A 24,531-nucleotide genomic window follows, 5' to 3' on the forward strand; every position below is an offset into this window, starting at 1 on the left:
TTTCATTCTTTTGTAGTTCCTTGGAACACATTGCTTGCACAAGTGCCTTAGGAACCCATATAGATTTTGACTTTTCTTTCTTTTGCTCAGTGGGCCTTTGTGGCCTTTTGGATTTTTCTTTTTCTTTTTGGATCATGTTTTTCTTTTCTTTGACATGTCGATTAGACTGGACATGTTGATCCTTGATTGTATGTGGATTGCTAGACTTATGACTTTTATGCTTGGCATCCAAATTGCTTGGAGGGGGAAAGGAATGCGTGGATGGATAGGAATGACATGGAGGTCTTTTGGATGGATGGAAGGTGCTCAAAGATGTGTGCCTTTGCTGATCTTGCATAGGGGATGAAGGGATATAAGAACCTAAAATGGATGGAAGGGATGAAGGGGAAGGTGTATGTTTGGATTTGGGTTTGGTAGGGATACCGTCTTGAGGAATGTCCCTAAGGCCATAACCTTTAAGATTTTCTTTGATATTGAGGGGTTCTTGCTTGTGAAGGTCTACCCCTTTGCCTTTATACATATTTTGACCTGTAAGATACTCTTTGCTTCGAGAAGAAGACATGAGCCCATTATAAGTTGCACATGATATGATGGGAATGACGGGATCATGAAGTGGATCGGATTGGACAAAAGGGGAGTAAATCATTATGCATGTAGGGGGTTCATGAACATCTTGCGCCAACATGTTAGGATCATGAGGGGGATCAAGATCAATGATAGGCTCTTCGTGAGATGGAATGGGAGTAACAATGAGATCATCAAAAGAAATGAGATCTTGGAATGTATATGGAGGACTAGGAAAATGTAACTAGGAAAATGGGAAAACACATCAAAGCCTATAACTATGTAACCACAAAACATAACAAGCTAAGAAATTGATCCTAATACACGCGATAGAAGAATGGAAAATAAACATCAAAAGCGCAAACCATAACCAATGCTAATGTCTTCTCCATTGACCTCCGTTGTTTCTCTTTTTCCTCCAAATGTGTTGTGGCTATCACCTACAAAATGAAGTGTGATATGAAGCAAGATGATAGCAAAATCGCCAGCGTGAGGATACTTGAGATGTAGTTGTTAAAATGATTGAGAAATGCATCCAATTCATAGAGAAATTGGAGAGAGGATGAAATTAGCATGAAAGATATGAAAGAGGCAATTTGATTCGAAAATGGGAAAATTGGATTGAAAAGAGAAGGCTATGACAGCTTCTATGTCATGATTTATGACACATTTCCAATGCGAAGTGAGAGGACGAAATGCCAAGGCAAGTGTTATGACATGTTGCTATGTCAACACTTCTGAAGAATGAGAGAATCACACTTCCATCTTATGACAAAAGAAGCACAAAAAAAGGGGAAACTAGAGAGGGATAATTAGGTGGAAAATTAAATTTGAAAATTAGGAAAAAGGTGGAAAAGAGAAATTAGGGAAATTAGGAAATTAGAAATGAGGAAATTAGGAAATTAGGTGACATCAATTAATAAATTCTCACTTATTAATTAATTCACAAAGGGGACATAATTAGCCAATTAAATGAAATATTTAATTGTTACAAGAGAGACCTAGGATAAATAAATTGATTTATTTAACCTAGAGGGGAATGTTAATTAGGATTAAATGTTTAAATCACAAAACCCTAGGAGATAGATTAGAAATGCAAGAATGTCAATTAGGTCATGACAAAATTGAAGAAAATGACATAAGGTCGATCTTGATTAAATGATAGAGACTTGTTAATCGATAAATCGCCTATGTTGATTGACAAAGATCAATGACAAATTGATCAATAATTGACAAGGGGAATCAAATTGATAGAGGACAATTGATAAGGATGAATAACTAATCAATCCAAAATTGATGAGAAATGATGACTGATTGAGACCGATGACAAATCGATCGAAGATTGATTAAAGGTCGACTTGATGAAGGTCGAATGACAAAAGATAAATGACAAACCGGTTGCAAATTGATAAGGGTTTGACAATTGACAATTGACAAGGGATCCAAAAGGATCGAAAATGATGATAATTGATCAAAGATGATTGAAGATGATAAAGATCGAGGACAAAACCCTAATTTGACATCAATTAGTATTGATGATGTCCAATTGACATGATAAGATTATTACGACCAAAGATTGCAAGTCGAAGATAATGTCGACAAGACCTAATTGAAAATGCAAAAAATGCAATCAAAGGAGAAAGAAGATGCAGAAGATTGACAAGATGTCGACAAATGATAAAGATCAAGTGCGCGACATAGAAGAAATGTTAATAAGATGCGAAAACCCTAAAATAAGGTCACACGGACATGTTAAAGTATGACACCGCAAGTGTTGACCATTTTTAGATGCCTACATTACTATATAATATTTTGGTTAAATAATGTATAATTATATTGATCTTAGAATAAAAGAACATACATATTTCTCCAACACAACTTATGTGAAGTCACATAATTTTTTTTTTCAAATTTGTGTTTATATTGTGTACAACAAGCATATGAATGCTTTAGTCATTTAGTTTGGCTGCTGGCTTGGCATACTAATCAATCATATTTTAAAATTTAATTTGCATTGGCTATGAATCACTTAACAAAATCACTGTGAAAATTAGGTAATCCGATTCCTTGGATTGGTTGGAGAAACTTAAAGGTGTAAGATACTTTTTGATGATAGATCTCAAATTGGGATATCACCAAGCGATTGTTGATTTGTAATGGCCTCTTTTCAAATTAGTCATGCAGAAGACCGTTAGCCTATTCTCACTCCCATGGGCCAAAGGATTGAACAAGGGAAAGTAAATTATAATATTGTTTTAAAGTTGGGCCCAATAATTTTTATTTAAAGGGGCAGCTTCATATAATATTATAATTAAAAAGGGGTTTTGAAAATATTTTATTAAATAATATCAAATACTTAGAGGGAAATTTAGATTCAAGGGCTAAATCTGAAAAGTTATATGAAGGAGGTGGCCAATAACATTTTGATCATCACAATTCATCTTTGGCACTATTCATTTTGAGTTTGAAATTCAAACTTGCATTCAAGGGTGAAAATACTTTGCTCTAACTCTACAATCCAAGAGGACGAAACTCCTATTGGCTACAGTACTTCAAAAGGTTAGGATTGAAACCCTTGCCTTTTGCATTGGTAATTTGATTTCAGGGATTGCATGATGGACTAAATTGGAGAATTTGTTGTCATTTTCTAGGTCAAGTGAATAGATGTTTGGAGTTATTCACATCAATATAATCCAATCAGCTTATGAGGAGGTCGTTACCAAGCAATAACAGGCAGATCCTAAGGATGTGCTCAGACTAGTAGCTAGTCATTGTTGTGACGGTTTCACACATTGCCTCATTGCAAATGGGGACCCCCACTTTTTGCTTAGCTTTGGTGTTTTGTTAGCTTGGCAGTAGTTTCTTAGGGGTCGTTAGCCTTTGCTTATGAGAGGATAGGTCTTGTCAGGACTGAGTTAAAGAGGTATGTGATGTCAATCATACGGATGTTGTCAATGTTGCTAAGCTTGCTAGGTCGTCAATGTTGTCCAAGGGATGAAAATTGCTCATTACGGTAAACTTGTCAAAAAAATTGTTAAAATTGCAAAGTTGTCAAAAATGCGGTTTGAGGTGCTGCATTCAAATTGGAAAGGTTACTTGTGATTCCGTTAGGAATTGCAAGTGTTACATGCAACCTTAACATTAACTGTTTGAAATCTTGAGGAAAGTTGTTGCATTTTTTGTAGCAAAACGTTGAGATATTGCATTTAGGGTTGAAATCTTGTAGTTTGCAAGTTGAAATGTTGAACAAAACTAAAATTTGCACCAAGGCATTAGATTCTAAAGCTTTGCCAAATTCCATCACCTTGGTAAAAACTTGCGGAACTCAAGCAAACTCTGACCTAAAAATGCACAATTCTTTGCAACATTTCAAGTTTTCATCAAACTCTGCCCTTGTGAGGTGTAAACAATACAAAACATATTTTAGGTCTGACTTGGTAAGGCAATGCAAAAACTTGTGAAAGTCTGACTTAGCCTTTGTATCAATGCTAATCTCTTAAGAAGTCTGATCTTGTGCAAAATAGATCAAATGCTAAATTTGGTGAAACTCCGATCAGCATTAATGCTGATCTTCATCAAGGTCCAACCTCATCAATGCAAAATTTGTGTGAAGTCCGCCATGGTAGAGGAATGCAAAATTTGACCCAAGGTCAGGTTTGTGAATGCAACTCATGATTGAAGTCCAATCTCCCAATGATGCCTTCAATGCCGATCTTGAACAAAGTCCAATCAGGAAATGTAAAATTGCTCTAAATTCTGACCTGCCTTTGAACATACCTGCCTTTGAACATTGTGCACAGTCTCACCAAACTCCGACTTAGCAAGGGAAAATGTTGGAACAATTATTGAAATTCCGCCCTATTGTAAGAGTGCAATTGTTGAACAAACTCCGACTTGAAGTAATGGAATGCAAAATTTGTTTCAACTCCTACTTAGATCAATACACAACGCGAAATCATTTGAAACTCCGATCTCCAAATTGCAATACATGTTCAAACTCCGACTTAGCTGACTTGAGGATTGTAAAATATTTATGAACTCTGATCTGCTTTGTTTGCAAATCTTCAAGAAACTCCAACCATAGAATGCACATCTTCAAGAAAGTCCTATCAGCACTGATGCAAAACTGCCTCAAACTCCAATCTTGCTAGTGCAAAACCTAACCAAACTCTGCCCTAGCAAAGTGTTGATCCTTCAAAAATTCCGACCTTGCAAATTGTTGATCTCACAAAAACTCTGATCATGCTTTGCAAATTTTGATCAAAGTTTGACTTAGGCATAATGCAGAATTCTTGAAAAGTCCAACTTTGGAGATTGCAAAATCTCATCAAACTTCGATTTGGAAGTGTGGAAATACTTCTAGGTATTATCGTGCAAAATATGAAAATATAAAACTATTACAAACTCCGACATGGGAAAGATATCAAATCAGTGCTCAGGTTTGTGAAGGCAGCCGACCTAGAGATACTTGTGGGTACGGCTGACTTGATGTGGCTTAATTTGATTAAACGTACAAACCATTAGGATCAGGTCAGCCAAATTAAGGATTGTAAGTGTTACCATGAAGGCATATAAAGTGGAGATTGGAAACGTCACCCCAAATATCAAATCCAAATCTTTCACTGCAATTTGATATAAAGAGCAGAAAAGTGCGAATTGGAGAGCAAAATTTCATTCCTTCATCAATGATTTGTAAGCAAAATCAGAACCATAAGGTGCAAACTTGGGTGAGGTTTCAAGCTATTTGTTTCCAGCATTTGGGAGATTTTTAACCAGCAGTTTAAGTAATTTCTAGACCTACATTCTTATTTTCAGAAAATAACATTTCCAGATCTTTTGGAGCAGAGTGATCAGACCTAAAAGCTAGACCTGAAGTTATCTTTTCACAAATGTAGATTTTAATGAGTTAGGAGAATGTGAACTTGAGGAAGTGTTGATGTGTATTTTGTACACGACCAAACACAGAATAAAATACCGAAAGGTATCTTATCCTTGTTAAGATATAGCCCTCGTGAATCTAACTGATGGTAAATCGGTTATTATCTGGAGAGTGATATATTAACAGAGCATACAGTTTGGAAATTAAACATAAACAAACTAATTGTTATGAACGGTTGCCTCCGTAGGGACATGTCCATACGTGGCAATTGCCACGTATGGACATGTCTCTACGTAGGCAACCTTTCCTCTTGTATTTAAACCGGATTCAATGATGGAGACGATCAATAACTCACGGCAATCAGTCTTCCAGAATCGCTGTCATTATTCTTCGATCCATATTTCACAACATGGTATCAGAGCCAGCGTATTAAGAGAATAAATTAGACAGCCATATTACTCATGAGCATTTATCGGAAGTAAATAACAAATCAATGCAGAGGCTATATGCGCAGAGGATATATCCGACTAAGAAAATATTCAAAATGTCAAGTAATATGAGAGTGGAAGATAGACTCGAAGGAGCCTCCAACTTCGTTTCCTGGAAGATACGAATCATTGCCATTCTTGAAGAACTAGAATTAGAGTCTTACATAGAAGAAAATCTAGACATGCCAAATGATGAACTAGAGAAATCTACCTGGAAAAGGCGTAATAATAAAGCAAAGAAAAAAATTATTGACTCAGTCAAAGATCATATTCTTCCATCTATAGCCAGACTGCCTAAAGCATATGAAGTATTTAAAACCATTAAAAATACATATGAAGTTAACAATGCGAGCAGAATGTTAACCTTGAAACAACAACTTTTAAACATAAAGATGAATAAAGATGATACAATATCTACATACTTTTCAAGGATATCTGAAGTAAAAGACCAATTACAAACTATTGGAAATGAGGTAGATGATCAAGAAATCTCTCTCATAGCCCTAAGAGGATTACCAATTTCATGGGAATCCTACATTCAATGTATTAGCAAAACACCCCCCTTACCCAAATTTGAACAACTTAAGAATGAGTGCATTCAAGAGGAATCTCGACTAATCTCAAGAGGATTAGGGACAAATAAAGAAGGAGAAATCCAAGCACTTAATACAAATACCTTCAACAAAAATAAAAAGTTCTCCAAACGGAAGAGCGGACATAAAAACCATCAGAAAAGAGATATGTCTAAAATTCAGTGTTACAAATGCGACAAATATGGGCACACTCACAGGAATTGTCCAGAAAGGAAGAAAACACAAGCTACTCTAGCCGAAGTCAAAGGAGAAAACTCACTTTTCTTCTTAGCCCTATCAAGCAAAATAAATACAAATAAAAACACTTGGATCGTAGACAGTGGGCATCAAGGCATATAACTGGATTCAGAAATCAGTTTGAAACACTTAACGGGCACTCAAGTGAAGAGGTTACTATTGGAGATAACTCCACATATCCTATGAAAGGAATTGGGACCTGTACTATCAAACTAAGAAATGGAGTATCTCTACAATTAAAGGATGTTCTGTTTGTACCTGGAATAAAAAGAAATCTAGTCTCAATCTCAGGCCTAGCTGATCAAGGATATCGGGTTACCTTCAATGAAGATAAAGTTCTACTCTGGCCTAAAAATACAAATATCAAAAATGCCATAACAGTAGGTTCAAGAGATGGTAGCCCATAAAAACTATGCATTGATCAAAAGGAAGCACTAAATCTTGAAGTTTCAAATAATAATGAATTATGGCACAAAAGATTAGGACACCTAAGATATAGTGCTCTATCCAACATAAAGAAGATTACTTCAGGACTGCCCCAACTAAAATCTGAACACACAGGCATTTGCAAAGGATGTGCCTTGGGAAAGAATGTGAAAGTTCTTTTCCCTCAAGTGAGCACAAATCAAAAGTTATTTTAGAACTAATTCACTCAGACCTATGCAGTCCCATGTCAACACCATCCCTAATTGGATCCTTATACTGCATAATCTTTGTTGACGACTACTCTCGAAAAACATGGATATATTTTCTAAAGTGCAAAGACTCAAATGAAGTACTATCTAAGTTCAAAGAATTCAAGGCACTAGTAGAAAACCAGTCAGGGAAGAAAATTAAGGTGTTAAGATACGACAATGGGGGAGAATATACATCTGACAACTTCAAAGACTTTTGTAATTCTGTTGGGATTAAGAGGGAGTATGCTGTACCATATAATCCACAACAGAATGGAGTAGCAGAAAGAAAGAACAGAACCATAATTGAAGCAGCAAAAGCCATGATGCATGACCAAAACTTACACACTTCATTCTGGGCAGAAGCTTCAAATACAGCAGTCTACATTCAAAATAGATGTCCGCACTCAGTTCTAGAAAACATAACTCCTGAAGAAGCTTTTACAGGGAACAAACCAGACTTAAGTCATTTAAGGATATTTGGCTATCCCGTATATATACATGTTCCTAAAGAAAAGAGGACAAAACTAGAACCATCCGAAAAAAGAGGTATCTTCATTGGCTATAGTGAAAATACTAAAGGATATCGCATTTACATTCCAGGGAAAAAATCTGTTGAGATAAGTAGAGATGTAAAGTTTGAAGAAAACACTACACTCAAAGAACCTGAGGATGATAACATTATTAAAGAAGAAGGAGATCACATAACTGAGATTGAGAGGGAGAATATCATAGAAAATTCCAAACCTTCAGACACTGAGAGGGAGGACATCATAAGAGCTTCTGAACCTCTTGTTGATGAAAATATTGAAACACTCAATAACAAGAAAAGACCTCTATGGGCAAGGAAAATGATTGAAGAGAATAATGTAGAACCAAATGAAATTTCCAAAGAAAATAAGAGAACAAGAACTCTAAAATGTTATGCTGCACTTCTAACCGAACTCACAAATTCTGAACCAACAAATGTTAGAGAAGCCTTATCAAAACAGGCTTGGAAAGATGCTATGGTTGAAGAATATCAATCTATACTAAAGAATGATGTTTGGGATATAGTGCCTAGACCAAAAGACAAATCAGTTGTCTCATCCAAGTGGTTATTCAAGATCAAATATGCATCTGATGGCAGCATTGAAAAACATAAAGCTCGCTTTGTGGCCAGGGGATTCTCTCAAAAAGCAGGAATTGATTATGAAGAGACATTTGCCCCAGTTGCCCGGTATACGTCAGTAAGAACAATCATTGCAATTGCAGCATCCAAAGGATGGAAAATTCACCAAATGGACGTAAAGACTGCCTTCCTAAATGGTTCAACTGAAGAAGAAGTATATGTAGAACAACCAGAAGGATTCACCATACGTGACAAAAATTGCTATGTTTGTAAACTAAAGAAAGCTCTCTATGGGTTAAAACAAGCACCTAAGGCCTGGTATGCAAGGATAGGCAACTATCTCTCCAAACTAGGGTACTCCAAGAACCTAGCAGATCCCAACATCTACTTCAAGGCTTCAAATGGCAATATGATTATATTGGTCCTTTACGTGGATGATCTTTTGATAACAGGAGAGGATAATCTCATTGAGAAATGTAAGCAAGATCTGGCAGCAGAATTCGATATGAAGGAAAGTACACCACAAATATTCTAACTAGATTTGGGATGATGGAGTGTAAGCCATTAGCTACACCAATGGAAACTAATTTGCACAAGCTGAAAATTGAGGCAAAAGATTCAGAACCTACAGATCTACAGACAAATCGTTGGTTCACTCATGTATTTGGTAAATACTTGTCCTGATATCTGCTATGCTACAAATGTATTAAGCCACTTCATGTGTGAACCTAAGAAGATATATCTAATGGCTGCTAAACACATTCTAAGATATTTACGAGGCACAATCGGACTTGGCTTAAAGTATGAAAATGTTGATATTCAACTTGAAGGATATTCTGATTTTGATTGGGCCGGAAGTACCACTGACCGGAAAAGTACTACAAGTTGTTGCTTCAGTCTTGGTTCTGCTATGATATCTTGTTTCAGCAGAAAACAATCAGCAGTTGCACAAAGCTCCACCGAAGCATAATATATGGCAGCCTCCATGGGAGCTCGTGAAGCGGTATGGCTAAGAAAGTTATTATTTGGATTATTTGGAAAAACTTTGAATTCAACAATAATTCACTGTGATAATCAGAGCTGTATCAAGCTCTCAGTAAATCCAGTTTTTCACAATCGATCCAAACATATTGAGATCCCTTATCACTACATAAGAGATATGGTAGATCGAAACGTCATAAAACTAGTGTACATCAGTACTGAAGAACAAAATGCTGATATCTTCACCAAGCCACTTGCAAGATTGAAGATAGAATACTTCAGAAGTAAACTTGGTATGACTAGATTATAATTGAGATTATTAGGATGAAATTCCTACCATGTGTAATTTGTTCATGAATAAATAAATAAAATGTATATTGCAATATTCTAACTGTGTTCAAGAAGATGACGATCTTCTTATGTTTAAGGTTACTATTTCAAGGTGACAATCTTGACAATAGTTGACCAAGTGTCAAGATTGACTACATTAAGTTGTTGTCCCGGATTGTGCTGGATATCTTGATCCTAAAGTATGTGATCATCTCATGATTGACTTCTTAAGTGATTGTCCCGGACTGAGCCGGATATCATGATATTGAGTTTATTGTCATGACAAGACTATATTAAATGTTGTCCCGAATTGTGTCGGAAGTCATGATAGAATATGCTCCCAAGAAAATTACTTAGATCCACTCCTCCTAAGAGGGAGTGTTAAGATATAGCCCTCGTGAATCTAACTGATGGTAAATCGGTTATTAGCTGGAGAGTGATATATTAACAGAGCATACAGTTTGGAAATTAAACATAAACAAACTAATTGATATGAACGGTTGCCTCCGTAGGGACATGTCCATACGTGGCAATTGCCACGTATGGACATGTCCCTACGTAGGCAAACTTTCCTCTTGTATTTAAACTGGATTCAATGATGGAGACGATCAATAACTCACGACAATCAGTCTTCTAGAATCGCTGTCATTATTCTTCGATCCATATTTCACAACAATCCTCTCTTGAACAAAGTTTCGCGACTGCTGAAGATCTCGCCGAAGGATCAGTCAGAGTAACTCCAAGGTTCTGATATGTAGGTTCTCTACGTGTGGATAAGCTCTTTGTGGTATGATGTGATTTTGTTGGAATCACAAGGGGACTTACACTCGATGATTTGAACGTCTGATTTGCTTTAAATATTACTAGAACATAGGATTTCACTAGCCTAGATTTTGAAAAAAGGAAAAAAAGATGAGGGCGAGGGAAGGATCTAATTCTGACACTAAGAATGTAGGAGCAATGAATGACCTTTGCTGAAATTCTAACAAAGTCTTGTTTTGACATCCCAGGACCATCTCCACAAGGTTAGTGCGATCTTTGGAGGAAAGGTTTTTGATGTTTAGATCATTGCTACAGGCATAGACACCATCAGGCTGATGCATATTAGTGAAGAAGCGACAATTGAAGTTAGGCATAAGCTGAATGATTCCAGTTGACTACACAAGGCAAGTCTGCAATCAACAAACTGCTAGTAGTATGGATATACAAATTTCACCATCAATCAAACACATTTCTTCCACTCATCTAATAACATGAAATCAAATCTGAGAAGTATAGAGACCATGCAAATTGTTGAATCGACCCATAGATTTCACCATTTCTTCAATGAAGTTTACAAGTCTTTTACAACAACATCTTGGCAACAATCTTTCCTTCTCGTTCTATTCTACTCTAATTGCTATTCTATCAGCTGACTATTCACTATTAGCTAACTATTCTCCCACTATCAACTATTGACTAACTATGAGCCTTTACAAATGAGGAGCCAGGGCTTATATAGTGCTCTCAATACAATACAATGGCTCAGATCAATTTGAGATCAATGGCCGAGATTTTACAATGAAAACCCTAATTAGGGTTTGTTACAACAAACTAAACTCTAGCCAATGAAATAATTGCATTATTTGGACACGTCTTCTCTGGAATATTTGACCAATGGATAACCGGGGTAGGTACATTGAAGTTTGTGTCATCTTTGATGAGTCAGGTACATTGAATCTAGACACGCTGCGGTGGACCAATCCGACTGGAGTAGTGATGATTGGGACGCCACCTTGTCTGACACTTGGTTGATGTTCAATTTGGTGATGCTGAGAAGCTAACTTTAATTAACTCTTCTGAAACTATCTGCTCCTCCAACGGACCCTTGCTTTAACCTCCATTGTCTTTGATGTGCAAGATGGATGGTGTACCTTTCCTTGAAATGCTGGATTGGAAGAGGTCGTCCTTGATGATGTTGGACCGGAGAAGGTCGTCCTTGATGATGCTAGACCGGAGAAGGTCGTCCTTGCCCTGGCCTGGTCTTCTTTTATCTGCACAACAAACCAAAAGATGATTAAGGTCATAAAACAAATTCATTTTAACATAGCATTTTATACCTTAAATCATCAACAAGAAGACATCAAAATGAAGTTTGCTCAAGGTTCTCCCCAGGGACAGGAGTGAAATTTGCTATTTTGCCCAATTTAGACCTCTCTTCAACATTATTTCACAATTAGCTCCTCGCCTGGCCCCAACAAGGTGAAAAATAGTAGTTTCAAAGGATTTCGCCCTGGACCCTTTGGAAGGGTTAGGAGCGAATTTTGCAGTTGTGGACAAATTCCATCATGTCTCTACTCCAAAATGCCTTCCAAGGCAAGCATATGCTATCCTTCTCCTCACCAAAGGTTAGGAATCCACAACTTGACCTGCCTCATGGGCAAACTAGGTGATTTTGGGAATTTCGCTCTGGACCCTTTGGAAGGGTCAGGAGCGAAATCTACTCTTTAGCTCAAAATCTTTACCTCTTGGACTCAAAACCTATTGAAACACATGCCTATGGCCATCTCTGCCTTGATCATTGTCTTGGCTTAGCTCAAACTTGAAGGAAAAAGGACATTTTGTGAATTTCGCCCTGGACCCTTTGGAAGGGTTAGGAGCGATTTTCATCATTTGGGTCAATTCCTTCATACTTGATAATTATTGGCAATTTGAAGTCATTCTTGAGGCCTCCTTTGATCTTGATCCACACTAGATTTGGCATAAAATTGAGGGAAAAGATAGGTTTTGCACAATTTCGCCTTGGACCCTTTGGAAGGGTCAGGAGCGAATTTCTTCCTCTAGCCCAAAATCATCATTTTTGGAGACAACAATCAATTCAAGGGCAATCTCAAGGGCATCCCTCACCTTAGTCTAGGCATGGCTTGGCACAAAATTTGGAGAAAATGATGGGTTTTAGGATTTTCGCTCTGGACCCTTTGGAAGGGTCAGGAGTGAAAATATTGTTTTAGGCTTATTCCTCCATCATTTCAACTTGAATCCACCTTAAAAGGGAAGAAAACACTTCTCCTCATTCATCCAAGCTACAAAAACCCAAGTTGGACTTGACTTTGCTAGGAAAATAAGGGATTTTAGGAATTTCGCTCTGGACCCTTTGGAAGGGTTAGGAGCGAATTTCCTATATTGAGCTTGTTTTGACTACTCCATTACCTCAATCCAATATTCAAAGGCAAGAACACATCAAAATCCTTCTAACCATGCCATAAAACTCAAGAATTTGACCATCTCCAAGAAGAAAATATGAGTTTCCAAGAATTTCGCTCTGGACCCTTTGGAAGGGTCAGGAGCAAAATTCACCCTCTTGGCTAAAATCCTTCATTTTTCAATGCTTTCAAACATTTCCAAAGGCCAAACATGTCCATTCTTCCTTTCAAGATACCTTGCAAATCAAAATTTGGTCAAACAAGGAAGGGAATGAGGTCTAAGAAGATTTTCACTCTGGACCCTTTGGAAGGGTCAGGAGTGAAAATCATGATTTGGGCTTGTTTGTTCAATTTTCAAACTTTCAATTTCATTTGGGAGCAAACATAGATCATTCTTCATCTAAGGAGCAAGGTTTCAAGCTAAAACAAGGGAGCAAATGAAGTATATAATGAATTTCGCTCTGGACCCTTTGGAAGGGTCAGGAGCGAAATTCATCTCCTAGGCAAAAACTTGATTTTCTAAAGCATCCCACTCCCTCTCAGGGCAAGAACATACTAATTCCTCCTTCATCATGCCAATGCCTAGCCAAAACAAGGAATAAAACAAGTGATATAAGGATTTTCGCTTTGGACCCTTTGGAAGGGTCAGGAGCGAAAATCATGTTTTGACCTTGATTCTTGATTTTTCAAACTCTAATCTTCCTTGGGAGGCAAACATAGACTACTTCCCTTTCATTCCCACCTTGGTCCTGACTTTGGCTAAAAGAAAAATGAGTGTTTTCAAGAATTTCTCTCTGGACCCTTTGGAAGGGTCAGCAGCGAAATTCCTACTTTAGGCTAATTTCCATCATTTTGTCACCTCAAGTCTCCTCGCAAAGACAAATGTGCATCAAAACCTTCCCATCACGCCCCAGAAGTCAACAAACTTGGTCATGTCAAAGAGCAAAGTGGAGAAAATGAATTTCGCTCTGGACCCTTTGGAAGGGTCAGGAGTGAAAATCATCCTTGGGCTCAAATCCTGACTTCATTTTCACATTTCCTCATTCAAACAAGCGTTTTTACCTTCATTCAAGCCTAGGAATGCGTTAGTTCTAGGTTTTGGTCAAAGTAGAATGTCTTATGGAGAATTTCGCTCTGGACCCTTTGGAAGGGTCAAGAGCGAAATTCGCTTTGGACCCTTTGGAAGGGTCAGGAGCGAAATTTGACATTTTGGTCTCTCTGTCAGGATCATTTTATGGAATATAACATTTAAGTATAAGTGACATTTCCTTAAGTTATATTCCATATACATTGTCAGGATGTTTGAGAGTGGTTTCAGACCTCCAGGAGTTATATTGCAAAATCTAGTTTTTGGAGGATTCTTCAGCTTTCCAGACTTAGTCAAATTTCAGGATCAGGACATTCCAGACTTAGCCAAATTTCAGGGCATTTGAAGATTAGGATGGGATTCCAGACTTCATCACTCACCAACCTAGCTTGGACCTTCAAGAATGATACTCACTCGCCAAGCAAGACACAATTAGCAACAAGAGCAAAACCAGGCCTTAAGGAAGACTTTCAAAGAAACCCTAATTCTGGGGCCCCAAAGACTAATCTCGGTTCAAGCAGAGCTTGCCATCATAGTGATCCCCCTGGCAGCACTCAAAACGCAAAGGCTAAAAGACAAAACCCTAAAACCAAGAAAGCAAAACCCCACAAAGCGGAAAAAAGTAGGGGTCCCCATTTGCAATGGGGCGATGTGCGAATACGTCACAACATCTAGCGCCACCTTGAATAAATGTTCCGGAACATTTCAGAGATAAAGACTCAATTGACACCTAGAACCTCCGGAAAATTCAACCTAGCTTATCAAGAGATTGGAAAATGCACTCAAAGTGGAAGGAAAATCTTTAACCGGATCTAGACACTTAGTCTTTGATTACCCAGGTGTGCAAGTGTATTCATTCCTCTCGACAAGACAATCATGACTTTCAGGTTCCCCTGTGATCGGCTACATAGTTTATCTGAACCTCAAAAGCATCTTGGATAGAGCCTTGTTGCCAGTTAGACGTCCATAGTCCCGATGAGGTTATCGCCGCAAGCTCACGAACATTACTCCATTGCCAGCCGGGCGTCCATAGCTTCGATGGAGTTACTCGCATGTTCCCATTAGCCAATTTTGATATTTCATTTCATTTCATTTTTTCTTGATTTTTCATTTTCTCATTTTTTCTTCTTGAAATTGCTTTTTCATTCCGTCAATTCCTTTGGCTCGCAAGTAGTGAAGCTTACTAGGGTTTGAGGACTGCGGTGGCGCTGAAATCAGATTTTAGATTTTTCACCAATCACAGCTTTGCCTGAAAACCATAATGACGCGGAGTCAATTAATGTGTAAAGATATAGTAATCAACAGATGTCGGCATCAAGATACAGAAAATGATTCCCTTCCAAGTCAAATACAGGTCCTGATCTGATGATAAAGTTGGAGAGGAACAACCTCGGATTCTGAGCACTTCATGAATAGATATCTAAGAAATGAGTCTAACATAAGATCCAGGATATTGCCAGTGTGTGAGCAACAACACTGATGCCTTTCTCACGACTGGGGGCTTCTACTCAAGACACCTAAACTAAACAGACGACCAATGCAAAAGCAAACTAAGCTAAAGCGCACACCAAAAGCCAACGAAAGAAAGCAAACAACTAATCTTGAGCCACTCAAGAATCATGAGTCAAATGACCCAAGGCAAATTAAGAACAAGGCTCAAAAGACCTCTAATCTAAAACACACGAAAGGAAAACCTACTCTAAACCTATATACAAGACTCCCAGACTCAACACGACTCAAAGAAGCAAAATATATACATGACTTCACATGATTTCTCAGGTTGTGCAACAGGAGCATGGCAAACGTGATGGTTCTCAACCGAGCAAATTCATCCTTAAATATAGAAAAGCAAACACTCACCATGCATCTCTCATACTCGGGCAAATTTTCACTCAAAATGATCAACAGGGGTAATTCATTAGGGCCATGATCGATCCGGATGTAAGTTGTTTTCCCAAAATCCCCAAAATCAAAATCATAATAACTCACAAGGCTGGGATTAAGGAAAGAGACAACCTGGCACATTTCAAGCTCAGACGGAACTGTATTGTCGGAAGCGAGATCACCGGCTGCTTCAGGAGGCTGCCATTGATGATGAACTATTCCACGAGCATCCACAACATGTTGATCTTGATTAGGAAGTTCTTCTTGAAACAAGCTTAGCACCCCTTTGAATAGCTCAACATTCTTTGTTTTCATTGAAATATCTTGCATAAACCGAGCATCTTCATGAAATTTTGTTAGCATATCCTCAAAAACCAAGCACTCCCTGATGGATTGAGCCTCAAACATTTCCTCTAGTTGATCAAAGATAATCTCAGGTGACGTCTCATTCTTGAGCGATGTCTTGGGAGGTTGCAATTGATGATGGATCACATCACTCACCATAGCTTGTTTATCTTGAAATTTTTTTGGGAGTGATTCCACTTGTGCTTCCTCTATATGGTCCTTCAGTGCTTCCTCAAATAGTATGATGGTGATGAAATCTTTAAGCGCCCCTTTGAATTGTTCTTCATACCTGGGCTCACTTATGATGATTTGTATTTCTTTGTTCAACATCTCAACTTGATTGTCTTCTTCAATGATGCTATTTGAAACCTCTTGCAATTCAATCTCAACGATCTCCTTTTGTAGCATAAACGAGAATTCTTCAAGGAGTGAGCCATCTTCTCCTTTAATTGCTTGTTCAACTCCTGGATCTTCCTTTATCACTGTTTGAGTATTCTCAACTGATTCTTCAACTTCTGTTTCATGATATTCCTTTTCAGGTGCAAGGCATGGCGAGCTATCCACTGTAATACATTGTTCCTCGGGTGCATTTGTATCGTCAACGTACAACTGATCCTTCTCACAATCAGATGCTGGAGCAATGTCTTGTTCATAGGTGCTCCTAAATTCAGCTGCGAGATGTGCACCCCAAGATCTATTCACAATACACTCTTTGTCAGACAAAGCTGGCATTCCAAACTGATTTCTGACTTGATTGATAGCCATTTCACATACTGAGCAAGTAAATTCAGAGTGAGGCGAGTTGTGAATTCTACACCACAACGGTAGTAATGTGTTCTCTAAGCGCATTTTACCATTCAAAATGAGTTGACTCTCGATCATCCACAAGAAGCTTAGAAGAGGATCCTTGCTTTCTGGGACACTGAAGTTGCCTTCTTCTTTTTCTGGCCTGGGAACATCCCAAAAGAAGATTTTTCCCTGCGCTGCCGATTCCATCCTTGATAAGTACTTCAAGCAATGCATTTCATCATGTTCCTCTGTCTTGTGGACTCGAAACTGCCCTGGCTTTGCAAACTCGGACAATCTTTGTGGATAAAGCTGTGTATCTAATCTCCACCAAAGTTGAGGAAAATCAACTTGTTGCTCTTCGTGAAACTGTTGCCGCTCCATTGAGAAATCTTTTCTTTTTGATTTTTTGATTTTTTTGATTTTTTTTGATTTTCTATTTTTTCACTTTTTTTGGGATTTTCTATTTTTCACTTTTTTTTGGATTTTCTATTTTTCACTTTTTTTTGGATTTTCTATTTTTCACTTTTTTTTTGGATTTTCTATTTTTTCACTTTGTTTGGATTTTTGGTTTTTCACTTTTTTTTTAGATTTTCTGGAATAAGAGAGATATGGAATATCTCAGACAATTGGTTCCAGCTTGCTTCCTTGTTTTTGCAAATCCAACTGACGACCCAGCGATCACCTACCTTCTTTGTATCACTTCTATCGAGTGTTTGAGAAAAGGCTTTCCACTGATCTTCCTTGGATTCAAGAGTTCGTATTCACTCACCTTTCTTCTGCTTCAATTCTGTCGAGCGTGGAGGAGGCTAAAAAGCTCTGGATAATTTCTTCAAATGTGATGTGACTTGACAAGATCCGACGTTCAAATGCTCAGCCCTCCTTCTAGTGCCAATTCTGTTGATGTGTATTTTGTACACGACCAAACACAGAATAAAATACCCAGAGGTATCTTATCCTCTCTTGAACAAAGTTTCTCGACTGCTAAAGATCTCGCCGAAGGATCAGTCGGAGTAACTCCAAGGTTCTGATATGTAGGTTCTCTACGTGTGGATAAGCTCTTTGCGGTATGATGTGATTTTGCTGGAATCACAAGGGGACTTACACTCGATGATTTGAACCTCTGATTTGCTTTAAATATTACTAGAACATAGGATTTCACTAGCCTAGATTTTGAAAAAAGGAAAAAAAGATGAGGGCTAGGGAAGGATCTAATTCTGACACTAAGAATGTAGGAGCTGTTGATTTGAGAATCAATCTGAGCCTTCAAAATGTAAAGAGTCCTCTATATAAGTCTCAAATCTCTACTTTGTAAAGGTTAATAGACAATAGTTGTTAGATAGCAGTTAGAGTAGAGTAGGAGGAGGAAGCTTGAAATTGTTGCCAAAGTTGTGTTGAAATCAATTCAATACTTTCATTGAAGTTATGGTGGATGTATGTCTTATGTTTCTACATTTTGCATGGTTCCTTGTTACTTCTCAAGATTAATTAGAGTTCATTGATCATGGTGGATGCTCATGAAGATATTGTGATGAATTCCTTGGTTCATACTTTTGGTGGTTTGCTGATTGTACGCTCCAGTGTAAAGTTAGCCTGAGCCTAATCATTGTGTTAAGTTTGATTGTGGATATTTGTTCAAGTTGCGCTAACATTGGGTATTTAGATGATGTATTCGCAGCATGAAAATCTTCCATTTCCTTAGAAGATTGCATCAATCTTGTGTAGTTGTTGGCATCGTGACGTAGCAAGGATTGATTTGAGGGAATTTGTCTATCAAAGTATGATCCATTGTCATCATTGTTCTTAGGAGTAGATTAGATTTCCTATCCCTTATCCCTTTTGCCTTTTATTTTCTAAGTTAGTATGGCCATGTTCCAGCATAGTTCAAGCAAAACACAAGTCCCCTTGTGATTTTAGCAAAATCACATCATATACACTGAGTCTATCCCAAGCATTTAAGTCGCATAGTTCACATTGTAAACCTTGGAGTTGCTTTGATTGATCACTTTGTTTAGCATTCAAAGTTCCTTTTTTCAAGAGAGGATAGAATACCTTGTTATTTTATTCTGTGTTTGAGGTGCATAAAAAACACAGCAACAGTCAGCATCATTAATTGCAGGGTCTGAGGTATTGGTGCCTAGGATTTATTTAAGCTATGGGCAGAAACAACAACTTAAGGACAACAAATTGCACCTAGGAATCAGCACCACATCTGAAGGTGGAAATAAGATATTGACAAATCTCCAGTGCTGCCCTAATCATCTCCAAATATCTCACACTAGCTGGGCACCCATACAGTCAACACCATTAGGATCTGTGGAGGCAAGGAAAATTGAGGGAATATTTGGAAATCACACTCCAGGCTCATACCATCAGCAAACAACATTTTTGTAATTGTGTGGAGCGGCCATATAACTGAAAATTTGGAAAAAATAAAGATTGATCATTGTTACTATTGCATCATATTTCTGGAAAGCAATTATTTTTCTGAAGGGATTAATGCTATTTTATGCTGCCTAGGGTTTGTCTTTGCAAAATTATGAGTTTCCTAGCAGCTATGGTTTCTATTTTCCAAACAGAATTCAAATATCAGAAATAATTTTTTTTATGATAGATGAGAAATTTGATTGGTGTTGGATATGATTTTGTTCAGGGAAATTACATTGATCCAACATCCGGGTGGAAAACTGCATTCCTGAAGAAGGCTTGTTTGTGTGGTTGTTCATGCCTTTTGGTTTGACCATTACACCTGCAACATGTTGAGACATGGACCAGCTAGGACTCGAACCTAGGACCTTCCATACGCTGCTGGAGTGTTCTACCACTGAGCTACTGGCCCCTCTTGGACCAGTCCATCGTCGGTCCAGGTGTGGCTTATTTCCAACACCAACACCCCCCCTTAAGCCACACCTCTCGTGTGCTTGGGGCTCCTAGCCTGGACCTGGCTCTGATACCATGTTGAGACATGGACCAGCTAGGACTCGAACCTAGGACCTTCCATACGCTGCTGGAGTGCTCTACCACTGAGCTACTGGCCCCTCTTGGACCAGTCCATTGTCGGTCCGGGTGTGGCTTATTTCCAACACCAACACAACATTCTTGAGGATGATGAATAATACTCTCTGGCCCTTTGTCAGCTCCCTCATGGTTATCTACTTGGAAGACACTTATTTTCGACAAAACATGGAAGGAGCATTTGGAGCATGTTAGGCAATTTCAAGATACCTTGTTTTGTAACAAACTATAAATAGACATGCAGATATGGTATTTTGGTATGCAAAGGATCTAGTATTTGGGCTACATTGTAATAGAGATGAAGTACACAGAGATCCAAACAATATTCAACCAATTCAATATTGGCCAATACCATAGAACCTTATAAATCTGTACTGCTTCTTTAGTGTGGCCAATTTCTACCACATGCTTGTTTTAAGATACTCTCACATTGTGTGGCCATTCAAACAAGTGAGAAAAGGAGCAAAGGGGGAAATTCATATGGATGAGGGCACAAGAACACAAATTTGATGAGCCAATATGTTGACTCTGCTTATAATCTTTTTCATCCTTAAAAATTTGCAGCCATAGTTTGATGTCAAGGCAGATGCTTTAAATTTGGAGTATCCACTTGGTATTATCCTCAGTGAAACATGGATTCTAGGTGGCCTATCACTACGAGATGACAATGTTCACAAATATATGGCACAGTACCTTATGCCATTTTCCTTGGATGTTGACATTGGAAGCATCACGTTATCTGATCTGTAATCCCTTAAGTTTCAATACTTACTGAAATTTTATGTGTCCTACTTGAATTAAGCTTCAAAGTAGATTGAAATTAGTGTTGGAATTGGTGTTTTGAGGTTGTTATGAATGAAAACCGGTTGAAATTTAATGAAACAAAGATGAATCATCCATATAATGGTAAAGCAAGATGATCAATCACAAATTTATGACAAAAAAAAATTAACCTGGAAACATCAGTGCGAGAAAACCAGCTGGAGATTGCAAGTGATTAGCTTCCTTTCCTTTGGCCAAAAGTAACTATAAAGAGAACAAATGAACATTTATAGCATTCTTCCTAGTGCCAAACTCACCCCTCTATTTTCTATAGCAACAAATTCTATTATAATGACCAACCAAATTCGCCCATTTTCAATTTTACACTCTCATTTCCTTCATGATTTTGCCTCTTGTAGATGTCATATGTTGGATATGTCACTAAAGAATGTCTGGTTGTTAATGAGAATGAAAAGTCACCTCTTTTTTCATTAGCTTCTTTTTTCACAATGGGATAAACAGCTATGGGCACCAGTACAAAACAATGACACATACGTAACAGCTTTGGTTGAACTTACATACTTTTGTAAATGAGACAAGGTTCTTACAACACACTAAAATGATCCAAAAGTTTGGAAATATGTGCTTCTCTTTTGAGTAGAATTCTTTCCTCTTTTGACAATGTAGTTTGTCCAAATTGTAGAGTAGCCCATCTTTGAGGTAGAAATAAGCTTGTCCTTCAACATATATTTCCTTTGTCTTTGATTACTGATTTTTCAATGTTGCCAACAATTTCACAACTTATTTGTCAACAAGTTGTGAAATTGTTGGCAACACTGAAACATGCTTTGCAATTAGTGGCCTAGATAGCATATCCACCACTGGGATTATGCTTCCTATATTGTACTTGACCACTGAATGGAGTTTTTGAAACTTCTACTGTCATGCATGCTACAATTTAGTTTGCACTTGCAAATATTGATGAGGTTTACAATTATATGAACAATTGTTTCTTTGCCCAAAGAGTAATGCTTCTGTTCCATAGTGGTACTGTAAAAGTACATACATTTCTTTGTCAGAAATAAGCTATTCGCTTATGGGCTTTGAGATTTCTTAAATGGATAATAATCTGGCTTACCTTTTTGCAATAAATTATAGAACTGCACCCAATTCATTTTCATTTGCATCTGTTCAAATTATGAAGCATAATCAACTGTATATTGGCTGTCTTATATTTTATTGAATTAAAAGTGTGCTACTAAGTTCTTTATCCCAATGAAGAGTCTTATCACCTGCCACATGGCATCCAAAGGTGCCACATTTTATTGAATTAAAAGTGTGCTAGTAAGCTCTTTATCCCAATGAAGCGTCTTATCACCTGCCACATGGCATCCAAAGGTGCCACTATTGTGGAGGATGAGTGAATGATTTTCTTCATATATTGAACTGCCTCAACAAAACTTCATATTTCTATAGCATCATGTATATAGAGAGAACTAAGTGATTCCTATACTACCAACAACAATCAATAATAAACTAATTCAGTTGAATGATTTCCTTTTTATATGATATTTCACTCATACACAGAGGGAGACTCCTTGCTTTGCCCTTTCTTGGTTAACTTGAAAAACGAGTCTCTCATTATTCTTGCTATTGTTTATGGGATCTTGTATCCTTGTTGTCAGAATAGTTTGTATGCATCTGACATTGCGAGTAGAGTATACTTATTTTGTTTTCCATTACTTAACATTTGTTTTTCAGGCCTCTGTGTTGGGTGGAACATATGTCATTGGACAATGAAACGGGATTGGATCCTGCCGGAATTAGGGTGAGGGCTGTCTCAGGGCTTGTAGCAGCAGATTATTTTGCACCAGGGTATTTTGTATGGGCAGTGCTGATTGCTAACTTAGCTCAAATTGGGTATGAGGAGAAAACTATGCACATGGCTGCATATGATTGGAGGATTTCTTTCCAAAATACTGAGGTATACTCATCATTAATTGTCTCAGTACTTTATTAGTTAGGCAGTTTATAACTTTATTCTACTTATGTTTTGTCAATAAAGGAAAAGATACTCAAAATGTTTCTTTGTTTCTCAGTAATATCTTTAAGAAATTTATCTATCCTTTGTAATACTATAGAAGTTTTCATTGAACAGGTGCGAGACCAAACCTTGAGCAGGATGAAAAGTAACATAGAGCTTATGGTAAAAACAAATGATGGCAGCAAGGTGGTTATCATACCACATTCAATGGGTGTCCTATACTTTTTGCACTTTATGAAGTGGGTGGAGGCCCCTGCTCCCATGGGTGGTGGAGGTGGCTCAGACTGGTGTGCCAGACACATAAAAGCAGTAATGAATATTGGAGCACCATTTCTTGGGGTCCCGAAAGCTGTCACTGGACTTTTTTCAGCTGAAGCCAAAGATGTTGCTGTTGCTAGGTAAGCTTCACTGATGCGAAACCTTACCCGTTCTCTGTTTTTCTATGTACATAGTAGTTAAGTACTAGCCAAACAATTTAATAATGTTAGCGATCCATAATTTTTGGAATTTTGTCAACTACTGGAGACATGGGATCTGCATTTACCCAAATTTGTTTACCTTTTCTGTCCTTTCTTGTATAATTAGAAATTAATAATGCCAAGGAAAAGTATAGGCTTTACTTATTCTGTTTGCAAATCAAGTATTGGATGGTTCAAATACATAGATTTGGTACAAATATTATATTCAATACCTGTGCTGCAAAATTATTTGGATGGCATTCATGAAAATAGATAATAAAATGAAATATTAGCGGCTATAATATTCAAGTACTTTCCCTTATCCCCTCTACCATCATTTAATCAAAACCACTAAATTATCTTAAGCTTCTTTAATGAAGAACACTGGAAAATTCCTCAAATACAACAAATTTACCTGTTAAAATGAGTTCCTGATTCCTAAATGAAATTGGTACATTAACTGAAATTTGGATTTTATCCTTCAGTTATTCTCTTTCAATTTTGTTGGCGGTCAATTGTCCCAATACAAGTATAGAGGTGTACGCTAAGTCAAAACATGTATGCATAACTACATATTGCATGCAAACGCTGTGATCAGATGCCTCCTAATCCTTGATAGGTCTGTGATTAGCTCAAGATTCAATCACTTTGTTTCTGACGAGGACAGCTTGGACTATGGGTCTAATTCAGTTTTTTATTTTCTTATGCTGAATACAGCATATCTTGGGTATTCAACAATCATACATGGTAGAGAATGGTCTTAATATTTTGTAATGAACATTTTTAACATTGCCTTGAACCAAGGAGTACCAGCCTATAAAAAATCACTGGATATCAAAATATTATCCATTATAACTTTTTCAGAATGGCAATTTTTACATTGTACTTATACTGATTTTAACTATAGTTACTCTTAATAGGACATAGATGAAGAATTCCATGTAATCCTCAAATCAAGGTGAAGAATGTCCAAGTCGCAGTGGAAGATACTAAATTGGATGTCCTCAAGAGTCAAGACAATTGAGGAGAAGCTGCTAAGACTGGCTCTGCCCAAAGCAAGAAGAAATCTGCAAGAAACAAGTAGCAATTAAGTAAAATTTTTACTGTTTTT

The 24,531-nt window shown here is 37.5% G+C and overlaps 1 protein-coding gene across 1 annotated transcript in view; it reads left to right on the forward strand.

Annotated features, from left to right (window-relative positions):
• The window catches only part of LOC131069543 (phospholipid:diacylglycerol acyltransferase 1), a 188,216-nt gene that overhangs the window by 51,468 nt on the left and 112,217 nt on the right, over nt 1–24,531 (forward strand). Inside the window, exons 2-3 of the mRNA XM_058005034.2 lie at nt 22,680–22,902; nt 23,077–23,360. Of these exons, the coding sequence (XP_057861017.1) occupies nt 22,680–22,902; nt 23,077–23,360 (507 nt within the window). The remainder of the gene's footprint in view (nt 1–22,679; nt 22,903–23,076; nt 23,361–24,531) is intronic.

This window comes from Cryptomeria japonica, chromosome 2 (genome assembly GCF_030272615.1).
Source record: "Cryptomeria japonica chromosome 2, Sugi_1.0, whole genome shotgun sequence".
Classification (NCBI taxonomy): domain Eukaryota; kingdom Viridiplantae; phylum Streptophyta; class Pinopsida; order Cupressales; family Cupressaceae; genus Cryptomeria; species Cryptomeria japonica.